Source organism: Cavia porcellus, unplaced genomic scaffold (assembly GCF_034190915.1).
Source record: "Cavia porcellus strain 051 isolate PalLab524CR breed Dunkin Hartley unplaced genomic scaffold, mCavPor4.1 scaffold_20, whole genome shotgun sequence".
Lineage (NCBI taxonomy): Eukaryota > Metazoa > Chordata > Mammalia > Rodentia > Caviidae > Cavia > Cavia porcellus.
This window is the reverse complement of record NW_026947503.1, coordinates 57,342,800-57,365,479: the sequence shown is the minus strand read 5'-3', so window position 1 is coordinate 57,365,479 and position 22,680 is coordinate 57,342,800. Positions and strand designations below refer to the sequence as shown.

The 22,680-nt window shown below is 46.3% G+C and overlaps 1 protein-coding gene across 8 annotated transcripts in view; it reads right to left on the bottom strand.

The window, feature by feature from the left end:
- Tmem241 (transmembrane protein 241) overlaps nt 1-22,680 on the bottom strand; it is a 112,453-nt gene that overhangs the window by 56,513 nt on the left and 33,260 nt on the right. For 6 of the 8 annotated variants that reach the window (XR_001202213.3, XR_002792287.2, XM_013157246.3 and 3 more), the window contains 6 exons: nt 19,780-19,805; nt 17,951-18,002; nt 16,338-16,386; nt 15,390-15,435; nt 13,950-13,985; nt 8,015-8,049 (listed from right to left, as the gene is read on the bottom strand). Coding sequence is in view for 4 of the 8 variants with exons in the window: in XM_013157246.3 (XP_013012700.1) it covers nt 8,015-8,049; nt 13,950-13,985; nt 15,390-15,435; nt 16,338-16,386; nt 17,951-18,002; nt 19,780-19,805 (244 nt within the window). In the remaining 4 variants the exon portion in view is untranslated. Of the gene's footprint in view, nt 1-8,014; nt 8,050-13,949; nt 13,986-15,389; nt 15,722-16,337; nt 16,387-17,950; nt 18,003-19,779; nt 19,806-22,680 lie in introns of all 8 variants that reach the window. The other 2 variants (XR_010041477.1, XR_010041476.1) reach the window with 1 other exon arrangement.

Below are 22,680 nucleotides of genomic sequence, written 5' to 3'. Positions count from 1 at the left end.
CCATTCAAGAGAATGACAGTATTACAGGGTATAGAACCAAAAAGTATTCTTTTAGGATTTTTCTTTTTTGCAGCCTATGTCCAAAAAAAAAGAGTATGAATGCATTCCCTGGACATCTTTTTTCATTTTTGTGCTTAATTACTGCACAAACAGCACAGAGGCCAGAGCCATTGTGCATGCTCTTTTTAGCCTAAGGTCCAAAGGGTACATTTATTTCTTGTGAAGTCAGATCATTCTTTTAGTTCCACTTGGTACAAGAGGAAATAATCACACATATTGGCTGCTTTTCTCTTTGGAATTTGAACTTGGTCACAAACAAGAAGTCAGGAGATTAAAAAAGCAGAAAGCCTTCCAAAAATGTCCTGAGAAAAGAAATTAAGCATTTCCACAGCGCAGAGCTTAATCCTTCCAAATCTGGAATTCCTGCCACTCCACAGGAGCCTGGGACTGTGGATCTCAGGGCTTGGTCTGTCTCACAGTCCTGGTGAGCTGCAGGGAGAAGGCTGACTCCCCTAAGTACTTCAGGGGGTGCAAGGTGTGTGGTGAGACATAGAGGCAGTATATCCTTCTGTACTGCACCCACATCAAGCATTTCAGAATTCGAGATGCAATAGCTTCTGCACTTCCTGGGAATGTAAGTGATCTCAGATGATCTGCTCATGTGTTAGAAAGGCAGTTTTGAATTCTGTCTCGCCAGGTTATTTCTGTTATCTCTGAGTGCATGTACTTGGGATTTCATTTTCGTGCAGCCCAGCAATCATGTTCTCCTTAGCCATGATTCTACTAAAAGCCTCCACTCCCAACTTGGACCTGTGATGTGTCAGAGGGAACTCATAAAGGCAGAGCTCTCTAGTGCAGGGTGAGCATGGATGTGTTTTGAGGTCTCTTTCCCCACAGAAGTGGCAGCCAAGGTGACCCTGAGGACCTCAAGAGTGCCAGACGCTGCTCAGGCATGTGGAAGGGACGCCTGCGAGAGACTGTGGCTGCCCAGAGACTTGGCTGTCTCTGGGCAGCTGCTCCTCTTGGCTCTTTCCCAAATACCCTCTCAGTGTGACAGGAAGGCAGTGCAGTCAGTGTGATAATGAGGAACGGCTGGGGGTGGCCCATTAGCGTGAGACCCTGGGGTCCTCCCAGCTGTGCCTCATCTGGGGGCTTTCAGCAGAAATACTCTAGGGGGTGAACTGGACTCACAGAGGCACTAGGAGCTTTTATAGACCAGCGTAGGCTTTGGAGTGGGACCAAAGAGCACTGGAACAGGTTGGGGTACCTCAGAAGGGAGGAAGGCAAAGAACAACTCAGAATCCTAAGAGATTTTCCAGTTAGAGCACAACCCCAACTGACTTTCAAAAATGGATCCCTTAAATGACTGAGAAAGAGCGTAGCCTACCCTCATTCTTGAGCCATTCCTAGCACCTTTACACATCCCTCACATAGCACCTAGTTGACTTAGCGCCTCTCACCCATCCCCTAGGACTGTCAGCTATTGGAAGCAGCAACACAACTGCACCTGTCCATCTGCCGCGTTAGCACTGTACCCAGCATGTAGCAAACACGGCTGAACACAACATATCCCAAAGACCTGACCATCTCTTGCACTTCCTGAATAAAATGTTTTCACTGGTTGTGTGGTCCTCAGTTTCCAGCTAGCCCCAACATTTCCCTTTTTTAAATTCATCCTGCCCTTCTCTTACTAACGCAGTATTATATCCAGCACTCAGGAGAATAAAGCAGGAAGATCACTATGGGTTTGTGGCTGGCCTGGACTCCATGGCAAGTTCAAGGCCAGCCTGAACTACATAGTGAGACCCTGTCCCAAAAGCAAAACAAAACCCAAAAAAGGAAGCACCATTAGGGTGCATACCAGCCCCTAAACAACAAGAATCAGTGACTGTGATGATTAAGCTTAACTGTCAACTGGATGGGTTTGAGAGACACCCAGGGGATTAGTAAAGCACACTGCTAGGTTACTGCTAGGTGTGTCTGTCTGGTCATGAGGCATGACCTTGAGGACTCTACATGGTCCCTCACCCCTCCCTCTCTAGTCTCCTGCCGTGCTCTCAAATGAATGCTATGAACTAAGCAGTTTTACTCCACCATGTTCTTCCACCATGATTCTTCTGCCTGGGAACCATTGACCATGGACTCAATCCCCTTAAAATGGGAGCCAAATTAAACCTCCCCTTTAAATTGTGGGTATCCAACCCAAGCGTGCTGGTGCATTTCTGTAATCCCAGCACTCAGGAGGCTGAGGCAGGAGGATGGTTATGAATTTGAGACCAGCCTGGGCTACAAAGTGAGCTCAAGACCAGCTTGAACTGCATAGTGAGACCCTGTCTCAAACAGACCAAATAAATCAATCAATAAATAAATTGTGGGTGTCCAGTACTATGTCAGAGCAACAGGAAAACCACACAATACAGTGACTCTGCCATGAATACCCCTGAGAGGTTGTAGCATTGTGCCTGGCTAACTCTAACCCCGTAGAACTCAGGGTAGGGCTGTAAACACTGGAAAGATACTCATAAGCCACAAGTCCACACTATTTTGCTTCAAGTTGCATGCTAACTCCACCAAGCAAGTGCCTAGAAGACTGGCACCATGTTTAGTGGCAGCGACCTGAGGCTAACACTCTAGCTCAAACTGTGCTGATTGAGGGAGGGAGGGGACTGTGCTTCTCTGAAGATTACAGAGCATGGAACTGCCATGGTGAAAAGTGTGGCACAATCCTGCCATGTTGAAGACTGAGACTTAAAATCAAAGGAGACTTCCTCTCACCACACGCAAGCCTGCACAACTGGCTGGAATGTGGAGTCAGGTGCTGGAGGTGATTAGCACTGCTTGCTTTAGCTCACACATGGACATCAGGCACCTCAGGTACCAACCGTCACCTCAGGGTCAGATTCCTGCAGGTCCCCTCGCTCCTCTGCTTTCTTGAAATTCTCTCCTGAACACCACAGCAGAGGGGCTCCACAGAAATATAAAGTGTAAAATTTAAACATAGGGAGAATTCTCTTCTCTACTGTTCAAAACAGTCCAAGGGGGAAGGTGGTCCTTCCTAAGCAAGATGTGGAGATTCTTGGAGCCTCTACATGAATCATGAGGACCAAAGGCCAGGAAGCGACTCCAATGCCAGGAGCTGATCCAGTGCCCTGGCCATGGAGACCTGCCTGACCTCACATGGCAAAGGTGCATCTGCAAAGAAGCCCTTCTCTCTAGTCCTCATATGAAAGTAAGGAAGGAAGCTCAGGCCAAGGGCCACCTGCAGACTGCTACTCAGCAGAAAAGCTCAAACAAGACAACACACCAGATGGTAGGGAGGAGTGATACCGGAATCTCCCACACTGCTAGGTGGGAGTGACCAATGGCATAAACACTTTGAACTTTCTTAGAAAGTTAAACATACATTGACTCTAAGGCCCAGTGATCCACTTTTATCTGCTGCAACCCTACCAACACCACTATGAGTTAATATCACCAGGATCCATTGGAGTTCAGGGCAACTGACTCCCAAGAGACTCTCAAATCTTAACTGTCAACTCTCACACTAAATTCCTACCATGATATCCACGTGCCTTCATTCTCTGCTTTGCGAAGTATAAGCACCTCCCAATCCCTGAGTGCATTTGGAAACGATGTGCCTCGGCCTATGAGTTGTGTATTGTGCAGCTTCAGAGGGAAGGCATAGTGGTGAGGGTGGAGTGTCAAACTCATTGGTTTTGGGATCCACCCTAGATACTGGCGGAGCACACTTTCAGGTAGTCACAGACGTGTGGCCTTGGGGTCTGTGTCTGTCCCTCACTCCTTCCTGTCTGGCACTGTTCACTGCTCTGCTTCCTGGTCACCATGACTTAAGCAGCTCTGCTTTGCTGGGTCCTTCCACCATGAGGTCTCTGCCTTGGAGTCAGCCTATTGTGAACTAAAACCATGAGCAAACTAAACCTCATCTCCTTTAAATTGTGGGTAGTTATTAAGAAATGCATTTCAGTAATGAGAAAGCTGACACAAGAAGATACTGTTTACATAGACCACTGTTGGAGTCATTAAAGCTGAATACACGTGCAGGGCTGTGGCATGGCCCAGGCATGACTGAACTGAGAATGAGGAGACACCCTAGGGGCAACATAGGCCTCAGCTGAGGACACCTGGAGACTTTCTCCTAGGATAGTTCTCCTTAATTACCATCATCTGTTGCTTGGACAGGCCCTTGAACCCCTTCCAAAGTCCTGCTCAGGTCTCCTGCATTTTCCATTCTAACCTCTTTCTTGTTTGAATAAATATAGGCCGCCCAGAGACCTTATCTGTCTCAGCTATCAGAGTTACAAACTCTGCAGAGGATTTTGGTCCTCCTGGAGCCCTAAACATCATACCACTTATCTCATTCATTTGGGCCTTCGCTGTGCACTCATTTGGGAGATTGGGGACCTAGGCACAGACCCCAGTAGACCATAGCTCTCTGTATGGCCTCAAGAGTTCTGAAAGGTTCAGGCTGATCAAAACATGGGAAGGTTATTTGCATGAAGCTTCACTACGTTACTCAATGGTCCTCACCCATTCAGACCCTTGAGGGCAAACTCCATGGCTACCTAGGTTTGAGGTCAATGCTTGGCACTGGTATATTTGAGAAGATCTTGCTCCTTCTTGAAGACTGCTCCCAACCTGTCCATAATCCCATGGCCATCTTCCCAAGGCTTTTGTAGGAACCCTGCTATGTGGCCATACCCAGATCCTGCAGCTTTCGGGCATCCTTCCCTGGGAGCCTCAGCTACTCACAGCAAGGGACCCAACATCACCTCTGCTTCTGACAAAGAGGCACACGAGTATGAGTGGCCCAGGGAGCTCCTCATCAGCCCCACTCTGAACACCTGTCCTCTGCAGTGACAGCACCTCGCCTGGCAGAGGTACACAATGCAACACACCAGAGTTGCAGATAGGGCTCCTTCAAGAGAAGTGTGTTTAAAACAAACCCTTCAGGCTTCCCAGTTCCCTGTGCGCCCACCACGGACCTGCTATTTGCCACACAATGGGATCTAAGCTACAGGAAAAATGATGAGAGGCAAACAGCTGATGTCCATGGATTTTTTTTTTTTTTTTTAATATCAGTACTGGAGATCGAACCCAAGGCTTCACCCATCCCAGGTAGGTGCTCTACCACAGATCTACCCCTAGGCCCTAAAATGTAACTTGAAGGAAAATGAATCCTCGTATCTTCTTCTAGATTAACTAAGTGCAAAAAGGCTCTCAAATCACAAGTTTTTCCTGTCTCCTAAATCTTTTCTTATTGAAACACAGTTCACATACATACAATTGCCCCTTTTGTGTGCAGACTTCTGTGGTTTTTAGTGGAGTCGTACATTGTGCAACCATTTCCACTATTTTACCCCAGGACATTTTCATCACCTAAAAAAGCAATCGATCTCTATGGTAATTTATTCTCTGTCCAGTCCACTCTGTAGTCATAGGCTGCTGACCACTTTCTGTCCCCAGAGAATACGTATGTGTCTGAGGTATTTTTTCAGTGACTCAAAAATTTAGCAGTGCCTCCAGGTAAAACGTCAGGCCACTGGCCAAAACAGACAAACTACACCAGCAACCATCATGCCTGGAAACGGGTGGAAAAAATCCCCTCCCCAAATCAAAAAAAGCTCCCAAAAGAAATTCAGGAATTTCTAAATTCACTTGAAACTATTCGCTTTCTTGAGACACTGGATAAAGAAGTGTAGGATCACAGGAAAAGGGCAGTAAATGGAAAGAAAAACTTGAGAGCAGGGTCAGGAGCCCTAAACAGTCTCCTCCTGGTAGGCATCTTAGTCACATCACTTAACTCCTGTGAGCTTCCGTGTCCCCTCTTGGGAGATTTGGTGACACCTGGGATTGTTGCTAAAATTCTTTCCAGCTCTGAAACCCATGGATAAACAAATCTCCCAGCTCAAGGGCAAAGTGATCTCTGTAGGTAAAAAATACCTGCCTGAGTCCAATGGAAGTGCTGAAACCCTAAACCAGGAGAACCCGCACATGGGACTAACCTTCCAGAGGCTTCTGACAAACATGCATTTCACAGCAAGGACCCCTGGCCTGGCTGCAGAAGATGGAGCAGGACGTAGACAGCAAGGGGAGCAGAAACTGGTTAGGGTCCACGGCTTGGCCTCGTGAGAGTCATTACTGTGTGTATCTTACAACAGGGTATGGTAGGCCAGGCTTTTCACACACAACCATGGAGAGGACGTGAATGGCTAACCCCAGGCTTCTGAGATGTCGCCAGGCTGTGAGAGCTAAGGGCTTCCACACCCGAGGAGAGTAGTAACACGTTAAGGAAAGGTGATACAAACTATCCTTAGGGGCCTGGGCAGATGGCATATACAGCTTGAAGTTCATACTACGGAACCTCCCTGCTGAAGTCAGAAGCAGCCAAAACTACAAACAGAAAGCGATGTCATTGCTTTGGGCACAGGAAGAGAGCAAAGTGGCACTTTCCGGGCAGGCTACCCCTCTCTTTTCCTCCTCCTCCTCCTCTTCCTTCTTCTTCTTTCCCTCACTCTTCTCCTTCCCTTTCTCCTTCTTTTGCAATACTGGGGACTGAACTCAAGGCCTCTCCCCTGAGCTACATCCTTAGTCCTCTTTATTTTTTACTTTGAGATGGGATCTAGATATTCCTCCAAGTTACTCCTGCTGGGCTCAAACTTGCGATCTTTCTGCCTCAGCCTCCCAAAGTGTTGAGATGACAGGCATGTGCCACGTACCTGGCTTCACTGAGTGCCAATGGTCAGTAACATTTGTTTTGTTTTGTTTTCAGAAGGTCTCAAGGCCACTCAGTAAGGAAGTCAAAGAAGTTCCAACCCTTCTGAATCAAACTTCTTTCCACTGAACTCCACCAGGACACATGGAGCAAGGCTAGTGAAAGTGCACTTCCAGCTAAGCCACACACCGATGCGACCATTTTATCTTGGGCATCGGCTTCTGCTGTGGTTTGGGTAACATTGCTCTGAAGGGTCAGAAACTCAAGCGGAAATGGGACCCCACTGTGGAGCCTGGAGAGGACGCACACTTACTTGGAAAACGGTACTTAGAGGGAAGGCTTCTGGGAGGAGAGTAGCATTAGATGAGGTCATCATCAAGCCAGGGCCCCTACTAGGCACACATGCTTTTCTAACAGGGAGAGACCCCAGGAAACTCTCCCTGGCTCTCACCATGTAATGTCTTGTGCCACCTCAGGATTCCCAGCAGGAAAAAGATCACCAGATAGGACCTCATGACCTTGGACAACTCGGGAGCCCAAATAAGCCTCCTTTCTTCACAATTTACCCAGCCTGTGGTATTCTTATTAGCAGAATAAAATGGACTAATGACTTCAAAGCCTTTCACAGTGAAAAAGTATGATGGAATAGAGCATTGTGGGGAATTCCTGAATCTAAGAAGCAGCTATGGAGCAACTGAGGCAGCAACGGTGTGAAAATAAGTTCCAAAAACTGACTTTATCCTCAAATTGTGAAAACTGGATGGTGACTTGTAATTCAAAGATTTATAAAATGATGTCCGCTAAAAAAAAGTGAATTTGAACTTTTTCAGCAAATTCTTAAACACCATAACTATGAGAAATTCTGGACAGTTTGGGAAGGAATTTCGGAGGACAGTAAAACAAGCTCTCGTTTGCCCTGCAGGTAATGGACACTTGCGTTTTCCTGAGATACAGATCAGCAGATGACTTACTGACATCAAAATTCAGGCAGAGTAAGATTAAGTTCCTGGGCAATAAATTCGTAATGTTTTCTTTCTAATTTTAATTTCTGGTAGAGCCGGGGAAGGAACCAGGGCTTCATGCTCCACCATGGAGCTGTACCCCAGCTTGCTCTGGTGGGTTACCAAGAGCACTGCAAACATGTGGGCTGCTTCTGACCTCTCTGTGACATCCTAGGAGGCGACCACATTCTCTTACAGGTGTCTGCAGGGCTGGAGCAGGCCCGGTGGCACTGACACACAACAGTGTAACATCGAACACTCAAACACTAAAGTGGCTTACCTGTGGGATGAGATGCAAATGCCAGGAGCACCACACTGGAAAAGAACAGCACAGAAGTTAGGGAGGCTTCTTCAGCACTGGGGCAAAAATCAAATGGAGAATTAAAACAGAAATAAAAGTTTCAGCCCTTCTACTTAGAAACAGTTAAATTTGCCTAAAAGCAAATTAACCACAGTGACTGGCCCGATCCTGCCTAAACCCAACTCAGAGAGCGAGAGGTCCTTGGAATGTTCCAGGTTTTGGCAAAAGGACTGAATCCAGCCCTGGGACAAACCCTGTCCCACCTGCAGGTCAGCTGTGCTACTTTTCTTGGCCCTGGCTGACCCTATTATCACACTCACCTCACTTACCAAGAGTCTCTGAAAGCTAAACAAAACAACTCCAAATTACAAATCAGTCACAATCTGAAGCATCTAAGCACACTTTCTGCCATAAAATGAACTGTGTAAAGCTGTACATGGCAGCACACGCCTATAACCCCAGCATTCAGGGGCTGGGGAGTTTGGGGCCAGCGTGGTCTACATAGTCATCAAGGCAGCCTGAATTACACAGTGAGACTCTGTCTCAAAACACTTAACACAACACAACCCACACAAGCCTAGAAATGGCGGTCAAACCATTTGTCGTCTTTTCTTTGGAACACACCACCTGCACATGCTCCAGTCTTAACTCCCTGCTCTCCTTTCCATTACAACATGAGGAGCAGAAGTTACTGCTCTTGTCACAGAATAGGAGGGGGCTCTCCTGCCTCCAAGTTCCATCATCAGGACCACTCCTCCAAAGGGTGACCCTAAAATAAAAATTGAGTGAGGGTGGCAATAAGAAGAAATCATTAAATCAAAGAATTGCTTCTCAAAGCCCTATTTGGAATTTTGCAAGGGTAGTTGTTTGTTGGTTTCTTTATGACAGGATCTCACTGTGTAGTTCAGGCTGGCTTGAAATTTGCAGTGATCCTGCAGCCTCTCCTGCCTCAACCTCCTGAGTTCTAGGATTACAGGCGTGCACCACCACAGCTGTTTGCCAGTTTTAAGTATCGTTTAACCTGCTCCTAGTTCCTCCTCTATGACCTCCTTGGGAACAAGATCCACATCACATTCCTCTTTGGATTAAAAATGCCTAGCAGGGTCAGACACACAGCAGGGGCTCACTATGTGTTTTAACACTGTGCATTACGGCTAGACGCACTTGTGATGGGAAAAATGTTTGGACAAAACTCCAATGAGGAAGTTATTCTAATAAGAGGTGTTTTAAGCCAGACAAACAGTGGATCTTTTTTAAATTCGCTATTTCAGTAAACATTGGTTTCAGTGCCTAGTACCTGTCAGACACTATTTTAATATCTGCAAGGAAAGAATGAACAAAATAGATGATACTCCATGGTCTCTGGAAATACAACAGGAACACACGAAGCCGTTACCATCTCCACTTGCTGGACTCCAGTACATTTTTTCAGTTTGAGAAGTCATACCCAGAAAGAATGCCTGCCTATTCCCTCTGTCACATACGTACAAAATCTTATCTGCAAAGTAAGGAGGTGCAGAGTGAAGAAGCAGCATTATGGTAATTTTCTGTTTAACAGGCTTAGAGAGACCTAAGTCTGCCTCGTATTTTAAAAAAAATAAGATGCTACAAATACATGTGTTGAGTTCACTCCTTATAAATTATCCAAACTCCCAAATACAGATCAATGTCACTCCGGTCTCAGAAGCTCCTCATTTTCTGCCCCACACACATCCTTCCTTTTCTTCTTTCCTTCATCTTTTCCCACTACCTGTGCTCTAGTCCTCTGTCTATATTAGAAACATTAGAAAAAGCCAGCATCAGGGAGCAAACAAACTAAATGGTCCAGAAGGATCTGTGGAAGATGAGGACCAACATACCACGTATTTGCCTCTCTCTCTCCAAATACTGAGAGCTCAAAACAATGCCTCATCCACAGGCAGTGGTGCAGGCTGCCAGCCAGGCCAACCTAGAGCTCAGCAGCCCGTGGGTTTCTGGGTGCAGATTCCAGCAGCACTCAGTGCCAGTGAGAGACAGAAGAGAGGCCTCATCCTGATTCATACCTCTTCATCATTCGGATGGGATGGAAAACCTGGAAACATCTCTAGCAGGGTGTGCTGCAGACCCAGGCAGGAAGTGAGAGCACCGGGCTCACCGCGTGGTGCATTAGAAATAATCCCCACTTCAAGTGCAGGAAAAAGACAGAGCAAGGACTGAGGGTCACAGGCGCCCCTCTCCTATTCCTTTGGTGTGTGATGCAGCTGTACCTTTGGTACAGATCTGCCTAACAAGGCCCAGTGTCTTAGGAATGCGTTTTTGTGTGGTGTGAGGGTTATCACTGTTGTTGTTCAGGGGACCTGAGTGTACTAGAAAGTGCTCTATCAATATCTGAGCTACACTCCAGCCCTCCAGGGCTCTGAAAACACCAGGCAGCTCCTGTGTTTTCAGAAAAGTCCCTAGAGAAATAGCTATTGGGTCGCGCAGAGTGGAACTAACGATTGTTTTCTCCTGACAACACTGGCAGCCAAGGCCATGCTCAGGTGTTTTGCTTTTTAAATGGCACCTGCGTAAATGTTAAGCTGTTTATTAGCTTCCTCTGCAGAGGGAGAATCTGGCTCATGTTGGATGGTCTCCATCAAAGGACCTCCTCAAGAATCAGCTCCACATGGCACTGAGGCCCAGCTCTGACCTGGGAGCTCTGTAGCACAAGACAACCTAGGGTTCCCAGCAGCAAAGCTCGCTTCTCCAGCAGTGCACAGTCGGGGGCTGCTGAAACCCACCCATGACACTGGCTCTTCTATTTAGAGAAGTCCGTACACCGTATTTAAAAGTTATAACTCAGGCAACATTCACTGGAGATGGGAGCAGGGTGGTGACTCCAGACAGAAGTACAGGCTTATTCTGCCAAAGAAAACGGCTGTGGCACCATTTTTGCAAAAGCCATCAGTCTCTGGGAATGATATTGCTGATGACAATGATGATAGCTACAATGACAATGAGGGGGCCTCCATGACCTTCAGAAGGAAGCAGCCAAGAAACAGGCCATGAAATGGTCTGTGATGACCAGGCTGAGCCTGAACTTGTGATCCTCCTGCCTCAGTCTCCCACAGTGTGGGATTATAGACTACACCACCACATCCAGCTAACCTTGGTTTTTAGTTAAAAAAAAAAAAAAAAAACTAAGGCACAAGTAAAATTAAACAAACTTCCCCCAAACCAAGCTGGAAATGCAGAAGGCTCTTGCTGAAGATTCCAACGTATACAAATATGACAGTCTTTATGATGAGGTACAGAAAAAAAGGAGGAAAGAAATCCCAAGATGCTTTTAGGAACACTGAAACCTCAAGTACAGTATTTTCACTAAAAACCTTTATGATCAGGAGAAAATGGGCAAGAAAAGAGTAAAAAGGAGAAGTGGAAAAAGTAGAATTTGATGGAAAAAAGGGTTTACTTATAAAAACAGAAAACTAACTGCAAGAAAGAGCAGAAGAGGAAGAATAAAGCACATGTGGGTATAACGAAGCAGAGACCGCAATGGACTTTATAGGCGCCCATTAAGTCAAGCAGCTGGTGAAGAGGAAGCTTCCAAATGCAGCTGCATGAAGCCCAGTCTGGGACAAACGAAGAGAAATCTAGGGGTGACTGAGACCAAGTAAACTGCAGGACAATGCGTTCCTCCAACTCTCGTGGAAGAGGAGGGACAGAGACCCCACTACTGAGGGAAGAGGGGAACCAGGAGGAAAAAGAGTAAGCAGAAGAAAGGAAAAGGCAGACAATGAAAGGATCATGAGAAGTGGGGAGGAGGAAGAGATGAGCGCAGGACAGGAAGGAAGGAAAGATGCACAAACGCCGACCCACACAGAGCTGGGAAAACAGAAGTGATCAGTGGCAGAGACCTCAGCACACAAAGGCAGGCAGCTCAAGGTCCAGGGCAAAGGATGAGCACGTTGGCCGGGAAAGAGCCAGCGAGCTGAGGAGCATGGCAGAGGCCAGAGCAAGAAGCCAGGAGAGGCTCTGAAGAGGCACAGGAAGCAGAATAGACTCAGGAGGAGGCAAGCAGGCGGCCAGAAAGCAGCAGGCAGGCGTGACACCCAGGAGTCAGCGACCTGCAGAGCTCAGGGGACACCTGATGTCAGCAGGGGGGTGGGGCAGGGCCAGGTGCACGGTGTGGGGGTGGCTGACAGCTGGGCCACTGAGAAAGGGCAGAAGCTGGGGCCCCTGGAACTCCTGGGCTTGCTTCTGAGGCGTAAGGAAATGCGCTGCCAGTGGTTGGGAGGGTACTTTAAAATGTGTTTCCAAAGTTCATTTTTTATTTAAGTTTTGATCAAAAGTCAGTCCTTGGGCAACCCATTTGGGAGCCCTTTGTCTCTCAGGAGCCGTTTCTATTCCTCATTCCTAGTCCCCATTCTTTTTCTCCAAAAATTTTCCTACTCTTAAAAAAAAAGTCAGTCCTTTTATCTTGCATTTTGACTAAAAAAAATACACACACACACACAATGTTGCTTTATCAATTCCATGTTCTTGGTGGTATTTAAGAACTGTGTGTCTTGGTGTGGTGGCACACGCCTCTAATCCCAGCATTTAGGAGGCTGAGGCAGGAGGATCGCAGCCTGAATTATGGTACATAGCAAGACCCTGTCTGGAGAAACAAAGAAAAGAACACGTATGCTAAATCCCTACAGGTACTTAATGAGGAAAAACTGACTCCACTACAACCATTAAAAAGTAAACAACTCTCCTAATAATGTTGCCTTTGTTGTTGTAGCTGTTCTGTTTTATAAATGTTGTACTGCAGATAAATATATGTAATAATTTGAAAAGCAGAAAAAAATTTCTGTTCTAGAATCTGTATGAAGTCTAAAATCTCAACCATGCATCTTGTCTAAATAACTTTTCAGCGCACAACATACAGTTGGCTTAAATGGAAATAGAAACAATGCAATGCCTATACTTTTAATCTGTTTTTAATCTTAAAAATAATTTCACGGGCTGAGGATTTAGCTCAGCGGCATAAACGCCTTCCTTGCAAGTGTGCAGTCGTGAGTTCAATCCCTGGTACCAATAAAAATGAAAAAGACCAAAAATAATAATAATAATAAAAATAAAATAAAAATAATTTCACTCATTTATCACTATTCCCATTTGAGTTGTTCAGTAAAATTCATTTTAATTTGTAAAAAATAAGTTGTAAGTCAAGCTTCAAACTTGATTGTACCTTAACAAATACCCTTTCAAAACATCCTGAAATCCAGATTAGAATTTCGAATTCCAGGAGCATTTGGGGCCCATGGCTGAGGCAGCATGTGGGGAGATCTGATTTTTCTTCCCAGGCTCAGTCCTGCATGCAAGGAGCGAGTGTCACACGTGTGTGTGCACACCCCGCTCACAAGGCCACCTCCACCTCAGCCCCTCCCAGCAGCTACATGGCTCCCCCAGGCCAACCTGGGAAACGGACCTGGTCCCTGGACCAGGCGTAGGACCACTGAGTAGGATTCTGGGGGAATCCAGATGCCACTGCCATGAGGTCCCTAACCCTGCAGGGGGCCAGGTGTGGCAATGGTCTGAGGACTGCATACTATTGGGTTTCCTCAATTCTGATCATCTCACAGATTATTTTACCTGCTTTCCCGGCAGGCCTACTTGCTCAGAATCCTTATAATCAAATTATTATTGGAAAATAAAAATTTGTTAGCTGTGGAAGGATTGTTCTGTAACACTGCTCTTTAAAAATGTAAATTAGGGCTGGGGATTTAGCTCAGTGGCATAAGCACCTGTCTGGCAAGCTCTAGGCTGTGAGTTCAATCCCCAGTACCAAAAAAAAAAAAAAAAAAAAAAAGTAAATTATCAGCAGCATAAGCAATTGCCTAGCATGCATGAAGTTGTAAGTTTGATCCCTGGTACCGCCCCCCAAAAAAAGAAGTAAATTGTATTTTACCTGAATATATAGTTGAAGTACTGCTGGTCAATATCACTAAGGAACAAGAAAGAAAAAGATCAAACATAGTATAACTGAAGTAATTCTTAAATACATGAAGTAGGCATTATCCCCTATAATAAATTCTATCTAAATAAGTTACTATTGTTGTAAGTAATAAATAGGAGGAAGAATACTTTATATTCAAAACAGTTTTAGGTTTTTTAAGAACGGAGAATAACTTTTTAGATTTTTTTCTAAAAATTGTTTTAAATTTGTACATAACTTTATCCTGATTGGGTTTTTTGAAGAAACTGTGCTATTTAGTACACTGTACACATTTTCACTTGTGGCCAGCTGCTTTCCACTGGCCACTTTCAAAGGACTATCAATCTCAGGTCACTAGACTGGCTTCTAAAGTGACCACATTTAACAAACAGAAATAGAGGTAACTCAAGTAAATTTAAGTTTCAGATAAAGAGTAAAGTGTATGTCCTAAATATCCCATGGATATACAGTAAAAAAAAATTATTTGCTGCTTATCTGAAATTCAAATTTAACTCAGCATCCTATATTTTAGGCAACTCTTGGTTTCCTCATGCAAAACACTTTATTAAAAGGACAAAGGAATCCAGATATGGTAGCACACAACTGTACTCAGAGCACTCTGGGAGGCTGAGGCAGGAGGACCTCAAATTCAAAATCAACAGGTAATTTAGGGATTCAGCAAGACCTTGCCTCAAAACAATGCAAAAAGGTCTGGGGATATAGCTCAATGTGAAGGCCCTAGGTTCAAAATCAAATACAGAATTTATTTATTTATTTATTGGTGCCAGGGATCGAACTCACAACCTCATGCTTGCCAGGTAGTTGCTTATGCACTGAGCTAAATCCCTGGCAGAAAAATTATTTTAAAAACTTTTTAAAAAGCTTTAAGGAGTAAAGATCTGGTTCTTAGAGTGCATGGCCTTTTCCTTTGCAGGCCTTTAAGCAGCACCGATAGGCACAGGCCTGGGCACTGACCTCCCGGCTCCGCTCAACAGGACCATAGTGACAGTCTTTCTTCAGCTCCCTTTGCCAAGGTGGCTCCAATGACTGCTGGTAGTAAAGGTCTCATTCTACCTGAGAATGTGCTGCAATTTGAAGAGACCCTGGGTGTAAAATAAGTCAAGATCTTTCGAGCTAGAGGTAGCCAGCTGGGGGCCCAGCAGCTGGCCACATGCCTGTCATGACACTCTCCTCTGGGTGGCTGCCCTGCAGGAAGGGGATGGAGACCCCAGACATACACCATCAAAGACTGTGCACTAGGCTGGAAATGGCCCAGCACCAAGAGCAGAGAGGCAGCTCAGACTGCATCTGTGCCCTCCGTCACCACCACAGCTGTAGTCATGCAGACCTCACCCTCTCCTTTACCTGCCCTACCCCCCAGAAACCCCCCCACACAGAGCATTAAGCACTTACCTTAATGTGCAGGGGTTCTGGGCCTTCCGCAGTACCTTATAACCCCCTGCAAAGAAGAAGCGTGTGTCCTGCTTAAGAGCTGCCCACCCTTGGAAAGGAGCAGCTGATACCCTCTCCCCCGATGGGCACATACACAGACAGGGGACTGAACACCGAGGGGCTGAGGCTGTGAATGGTTCTCCGTGGAAAGGCCAAGTCTATCTTCCAGGGCCTGCAGAGAGGCTGGCCAAGGACAGCCAGGGACAGCAGGTGGCTTCCACTAACAGGACCTTTTTCTCCTTTGAACACCATGCCCGGGCAAGAGGAATGCCACAAGTCTGAACAGGTCTGACCTGCATTAACAAAAGCAGTGTGCCGCTTGTCCCTGGGACTATGACAAGAGACACTGGCCGTGTGATTTCAAATGACATGAGGTGGTCCTGATTTCACCAACTACATTTTTTAATTTTGAGGGGTAGACTACGAGAAGGTAGTTTTTGTTGTTGTTGTTGCTTTGTTTTTGTACCAGGAATCGAACTCAGGACCTTGAGCTTGCCAGGCAGGCTCTGTGCCACTGACCTACATCCCTGGCCCAAGGAAAAGTCTTTGACATGACTTCCTAGAGACCCTCCATTATATGAGCAGCTGGGCAGGTTCACATCCATCATGGAAAAGAGGAAATTATATTGGAAATAGAAATAATTGAAGAAAAACTCCACAACAGAAAAGCCAACCCAGAAAATACCCATTTAACTTTTTTTTTGGAGGGGTAGCATGGATTGAATTCATGACTTCACACTTCCCAGACAGGCGCTTATGCTGCTGAGCTAACTCCCTGGCTCTCATTTTAGCTTTTTAACGACTTGTTTTAACTTTTCTATGGCTTACAGGGTTACTAAAAAGTGGATCTCGAGTGAGGACTCAATAGCAATCCTCAACTGCTTAAGTAAGCATTCTTTTCAAACTTACCTACACAGAATAAGTGAATTACAGCCCAAAAATATCCCTCTGGATCAAACTGCAACACAGGATTAAAAAAAGAAAAAACAGATTTTAAAAAATGGCTGTCAGGACAGATGAACAGGACCCATTGTCGGCTCTGTGCGGTGCCAAGCGAGGGCTCTGAATCAGCACTTCCGGCCTGTCAGCACCTCCTCATTTATCATCTAGCAGCTACAACTCCTCCCAAGAGGACTCAGCCTCCAGCACCCTGCACCCAGCCTGACGCCACACTGTGTTCAAATGCAGTCACATAACAAGGAGACAGATCTTTTGCAAAAGGGAAGGAGACTAAGAGAGGGGGGTGGGGAGGGAGGCGCAAGCAAGGTGTGTACACCGAACTAACAGTGTTACGTCCACGGACTAACTCTCTACCACGAAGGCAATCATGAACTGCAAATGGGTACTAGAATAAAAATTAAAACCTCAGAAAAACTAGATGCAAACTCATGTCACCCAAGGACCTCTAGAACAAGCCCTGCCAGCCCTTCCAGGTGCTCCTACAGCCTCCAGCCCCAAAACACGGATGACCTGGCCATTTCCCTGAAATGGAAGGTGTGCCAGGCGACTAGCCAAAGGGACTCCTCTCCCTTCCTTACCCTCCCCAGGACTCAGTATCACCTGCCACACCCTAATGTGTCTTCATTCTTTATCTGTTCCCACTGCCACCTGCTCTCCACTAGATTATAAACTCCAGGAGAGCAGGAATTAGACACAAAGTAGGATTTGGCTCAAACCCAGTCCCAGAATACTCATGACCCCTCCAGGATGCTGGCCTTGCCTGCTTTCTTCCTGTGGCAAACTCCTGCTCATTCTTCTAGATTTGGGTCCAGTAAATGATGTCTAGGTCACACCCCCAAATGCTCACTCATTCTTCAGGTGGTGACCTTGACGCCTCGCTGTTCTTTAGCTATGAAATGTAGATAATAATAGTTCTTGCCCTTACAGAGTCTTGTGAGACTTTAAATAAAATAGGACACATAAAGCCCTGGCAGACAGCCCAGCCCACCGCAGGGTTCCTGTAATTGTTGGATGCTCAAGCTTCCCAGTCCGAGCCCCCCTAGGTGTTCAGCTCAGTCACCCTGCAAAGGCCCTGGCCGCCCTGTGGGCAGGGTAGGGGAGTGAGGATCTGATGACCTATTTCCTCCCCACTGCTCGGAACAGAGGTCAACTTCTGGCAGTTCAAGGATTGATCTTTGTGCGCTCAGAGCCTGGCCTGGAGCCTGACACTCAGGTGGCTTCAGGATGCTGGAGGAGAAAGGGAGAAAAGAAAGACCTGCTCAGCAGACCAGGGTGGGAGGTCTCAAGGAAAACCTCCTCATAGGCACCATGACAATCACTCCCCAAAAGAGGCTCCAGGGACTCCAGAGAAAATGACTGGGGCTCAGGAGCCGAGGCTGGCGACAGAGGCATGGGCACATGCGGTCTCCAGACAGTGTGGTTTCCCCGACCACACCCGAATGCTGCAGGACACTCTGCCGGGCAGGGCTGCCCTCATTCCGAAGAGGCCTGAGGAACTGTGCATGTGCAATGTGGCAGCCAGGAGATGGTCCTTAGCAGCCATAGCGTGTACTGGGACTTACCTGGGGGTCGTTGAAGGGAAGGCACCCTGCAGCGGCCAGGAGGAAGAGGGCACTGCGGACAGGCAGATAAAAAGGTAGCCTCACTTTCGACATCAAAGCACCTCCCAGAGAGTGCAGACCCGCTGTGGAACTTGGAGACCAAGTAGGCCCCATTTGTCTTCTCAGCACCCAACTCCCCACGGCGTTTTTGATCGCTTCTCCCTCTCTGCTGCTCTGCTGCTCGGGGCCGTCTCCCAGACCTAAGCATGTGCCAGGCACCAGAGCCCAGGCTGGCCTAAGAAAGGCAGGGCGCTGTCCAGCGTACAGTGACAGGAGAGTTTCCAGCACAGGTCAAAGTACTGCCGCAAAACACGAGTGGCAAACTGGGCAATCATGTCACGGTCGTGCCAAGTATAAAAAGGAAAATACATTAAAACCCTCTGCATGCCACCCTAACCAAATGACCAAACACAGTACTTCCAAGAAAGGACAGAGTCACCTCACATCCTCCTGCTAGGATACGAGTGGGACACAACATTGCACACGCACATGGGTACACACACATTCAGCGCTTGGACCAAACTGTGAGGAAATGCTGAGACAGCCTCAGACTTGAAGACAGACCGCAAAGTGACAGGTCCTTGCTCTTCCAAATGTGAAGGCAGCCAAGCACAGTGGTACATGCGTGTAGTCCCAGAATTTGGAAGGCTGAGGCAAGAGGATGGCTGTGGTTTCAAGGCCAGCCTGGGCTACACAGTGAGTTCAAGACCAGCCTGAACTATCTAGTGAGATCCTACTCAAAAACCCAAAAAACACACATATGAAATATCTAAAGAAGAAATGCAATGGTGCTGTGATATGCTTCAAAGTCATACTGAAGAGAGCCAGTGCCTGGGTCCTGCAGTAGAAAAACTGTTGAAGAGAGATGGCCATCTGGGCTTCATTGTATTTATTCTATCTACTTCTACATGTAGGGTAATTTACACAGCACATGTTTTTAAAAAAAAATTCTTGCGCAAATAAGAAAAACATGTTGCCAATCACAAATCTTTAGAAAGCTGTGCTCAGCCATTACAAAGCCCCTTTGGAGTAGGCTCAGTAGCACTGGTTTTCAAAAGGACTCCTCTGTGTTTTGTACAGGACAAGATCTGACTCTAGCTTCCCCTGTCATTCTCTACTTCTCAACAGAGACACCAGGAGGCACGAAACCCAAAATACCTCTGGTTTCTTCCCTTCCCATTTCACAACTGCAGTGACACATGCAGTATCAGGCTGCTACCGACCATCCTAGCACTCAGGAGGCTGAGGCAGAAGGACTGCTGGGGGTTCAAGGCCAGCCTGGACTGCACAGTGAGACCCCATCTCAAAACAACAACCAAAAAACCCACCCACGAGCAGTGCTGCGTCCTAGGATGGCAGTTCAGATCCTGGGACTCACGGCTTGTGTATTTTCCACCATGGAGCATCTCAGAGCTTTGAGACACTGCCAAAACTGTTTCAGCTTTTTTTTTTTTTTAAGTTGTTTCCATGTTTTTCATTTGTAGTCTTCATCAGTGTTGTGCAACTCTTATGGAAGTTTTGGAACATCAATAGCTGAAATCTAGCACAGGTAGATTTTTATTTGTTTTCCCTTTATGAGTAAGATATTGCAGAAAAAATAAATTTTTTTCTCACTTTTATTCCTCTAAAAAGAGTAATTTTAAAATAAAACACAAAACTGCATATGTGACTGTTTATAACAAATTCCATGAAGCTTCCAGAGTGGGTATTTTCAATAGCTACCACCCAAATTAAAATCAAGCTAAATCTTGTATTTCAAAAGGTTACTTAAAAAAAAAAAAAAAACTTACCTGCAGATCTTTGCAGAAGGTATTTTCTGTATGAAAAAAACCACATATAATTAGTCTTCCAAAACGGTTTTTCCCCCCTTGAAAGAAAACGTTTAGGTTAAGAGGCAAATAAATCACACACAAATTCATTAAGGTATGTAAGAGTCTGCAGCACTGTAGTATTTGCTGAAGCTTTTTCTGCTTGGACCAAGTGCAGGGTGAGTCAGTTCAGAGCTGAGTCACCTCATAGAGCATTTTCGCCATTAGAAAGACGTTGACTCATGAAAAACAAAATGATATCGGCCAAGCTTCCAAAGTCTCATACAGCAAGCGGTAAAAGAGAAAGCGACCTGTAACCTGTAGCACAGGAAAAGAAGCTGGGCTCTACCTCTGTTTCTTCCTTTTCAGTTATTTATTCACTTTTTTTTTTTTAAGACAAGGTCTTGCTCTGTAATTCTGCAAAGGCCGGCTTTAAACTTACTTTGCAGCTTAGGCTGGCCTCAAACTCACAGCAATCCACCTGCCTCAGTCTCCCGAGTGCTTGAATTACAGGCATGTGACACCATGCCCGGCCCTCATTTATCTATTTTTGAGACAGGGCCTCATTATCTTGCCCAGACTGATTTCAGACTCCTGGATTCAAGTGATCCTCTTGCTTCAGCCTTCCAAGTAGCTGAGACTATATAGACAAGTATCATCGTGGCTGGCCACAGACCTGTACTTTGAAATATTCCTTTTATTAATCCAATTCTAACTGTGAGTTATCTGACATGGCATAAACAGTAACAGAAAAAAGAGGACATTTTACTCTGGTCCTAGAAAAGAAAAACAGCAGATTGGAGGGATAGAAACTTGATATTTAAAACTTTAGGTCCTAGACTTACAAATGCCTGTTAATTATCCAGGCTAAGGGAACTAATCCTTCGTAGAGAGGAAGTAAGTTCTACCGGGGATTTGGCATAGATTTTTCTACATTTGATGAAGCAGATACACGGGTAGGATGACAGATTCACTCTGGTTATTTCAGAGATTATTTTGCTCACTGGTGACAAACACCAATTTTGGACACCAGTTCAGATGAGGAGTGACAGAAACATACTGTGTAGAAGTGCAGAGCTGACAAGGGAAACATACGTGGTTTACTATGAAAACTAACAGAGGCTTTCATGGGCTACTCAACCAATAACCAGGTTGTTGCTATCCTAATAGATTCTATTTGTGCATTAAAGGATGGCCTGTGGTTTCCCATCTTTCATCTCTGATCAAGGCAACTGTGGCTCAGCTGCCCCTCAGTGAGAAGAGTTAAGCTCTGGATGAAGAGAGGGAGAGAGAGAGAGAGAGAGAGAGAGAGAGAGGAAGGAAGAGAGAGAGAGAAAGGAAGAGAGGGAGAGAGGAAGACAGAGAGAGGGGGGGAGGGAGAAGGAGAGGGGGAGGGAAGAAGAGAGAGGGAGAGAAGAAGAGAAAGAGAGAGAGAAACAAAGCAGGGCAAAGGTGCCAGCTCCCATGACTGCATAATTACCCATTATGGTAAAACGTGTGGCTAGCACATTCTGGGCCAAGTACAAAGGAAATCCCGAGGAGCCGGAGGAAGAGTGGGAATACAGTCCACCTGCTTCCACTTGCCATAGGACCTGCACCACAGCAACACAGCCAGCTAGGATCTCCGTGCCCGTAGATTCTTTTTTACTTTATTTTCTGGGCCCTCTGGACTAAAAGGGCCCAGACCCCAAGATGCAGAGAATAAAAACAAGCCATGTGTTTGTTATTTAACTCCATTCTTTGGAGGCTTGGAAAACAACTGAGAAGTTAACAAGGGTGTTCACCTTCTGGAGCCCTCGGTCCTGAAATAACCCGACAAAGAGTCCCAGTGAGATCTGGGGACTCAGAACTCCTCAAAAGTCAAACTGTCAAAAATAATAGTAAGTGGCTAATGTCACTCTGGGTTAGCTAAATTACTCTGAGGGCTACTCTGTGCTAGGCACAGTTCAACAGTATCTGCCTGTGTTGAGTCATTTAATTATGAGATGATTGCTAGCGATGGAGGCACATATGGGAGGCTGAGGCAGGAAGATTGTGGAGGGTTAGGCTACATAAGGAATTCAAGGCAAATAGGAACTGCATAATGAGACACTGTCTCAAACACAAAACTAATTATGGGATGATTGCCAGCCATAGGTTATCTGTTACAGGTAAGGGCACTCAGCGCACTGAGAAATTAGGGAAGCAGCTAAGGTCACAGGGTTCGGGCCCAGGAGTTCTATTGCAGAACCTGACCCTATTCCACCACCACCTTCCCACTAGTCCTGCAGGGCCCACCACTGGCCCCAGTTGGACTCTGCCTGCCTAGCAAGCACTTCCCCTCAAGCGTGGTGGCACACATCTGCAATCCCAGCATTTGGGAGGTTGAGGCAGGACTGCTGTGGGTTTAAGCTCAGTATGGGATACATAATGGCACCCTGTCTCAAAAAACCAAAAAAACTGTTTAAAAATCCTTCCCCATCCTGGGTGGATCAGCTCAAATCTAGCCCCTGGGGGCACTCTGTCCAAGCAGCCTTCTGGTGGTCACCCCCTGGCCCACCCACACCCCACTCCAGCCCGTATGACATCCTCCGAGTCACACCCCAGGATTACAGGTCAGCTCCTGCACTCAACTCCTCAGTTCTGTAAGGGTCATAAATGTCTTCTCTATCTCCACAGCTTCCCCTCAGGATACACACAATCAATGACAAGTAGTGGATCAGTGGACAGCCGTCCTCCACATCTACAAGGCAGGACAATGAATTCCACGGGCTGCACACTACCTCTGGGTTGAGCTGTGCATGCACATGTGTGTGCATGCATATGTGTGTTCATGCATGCATGTGTGTGTGCGTGTATGTGTGCACACATACACGAGGAACCAGCTGCAGGTACTGAAACCAG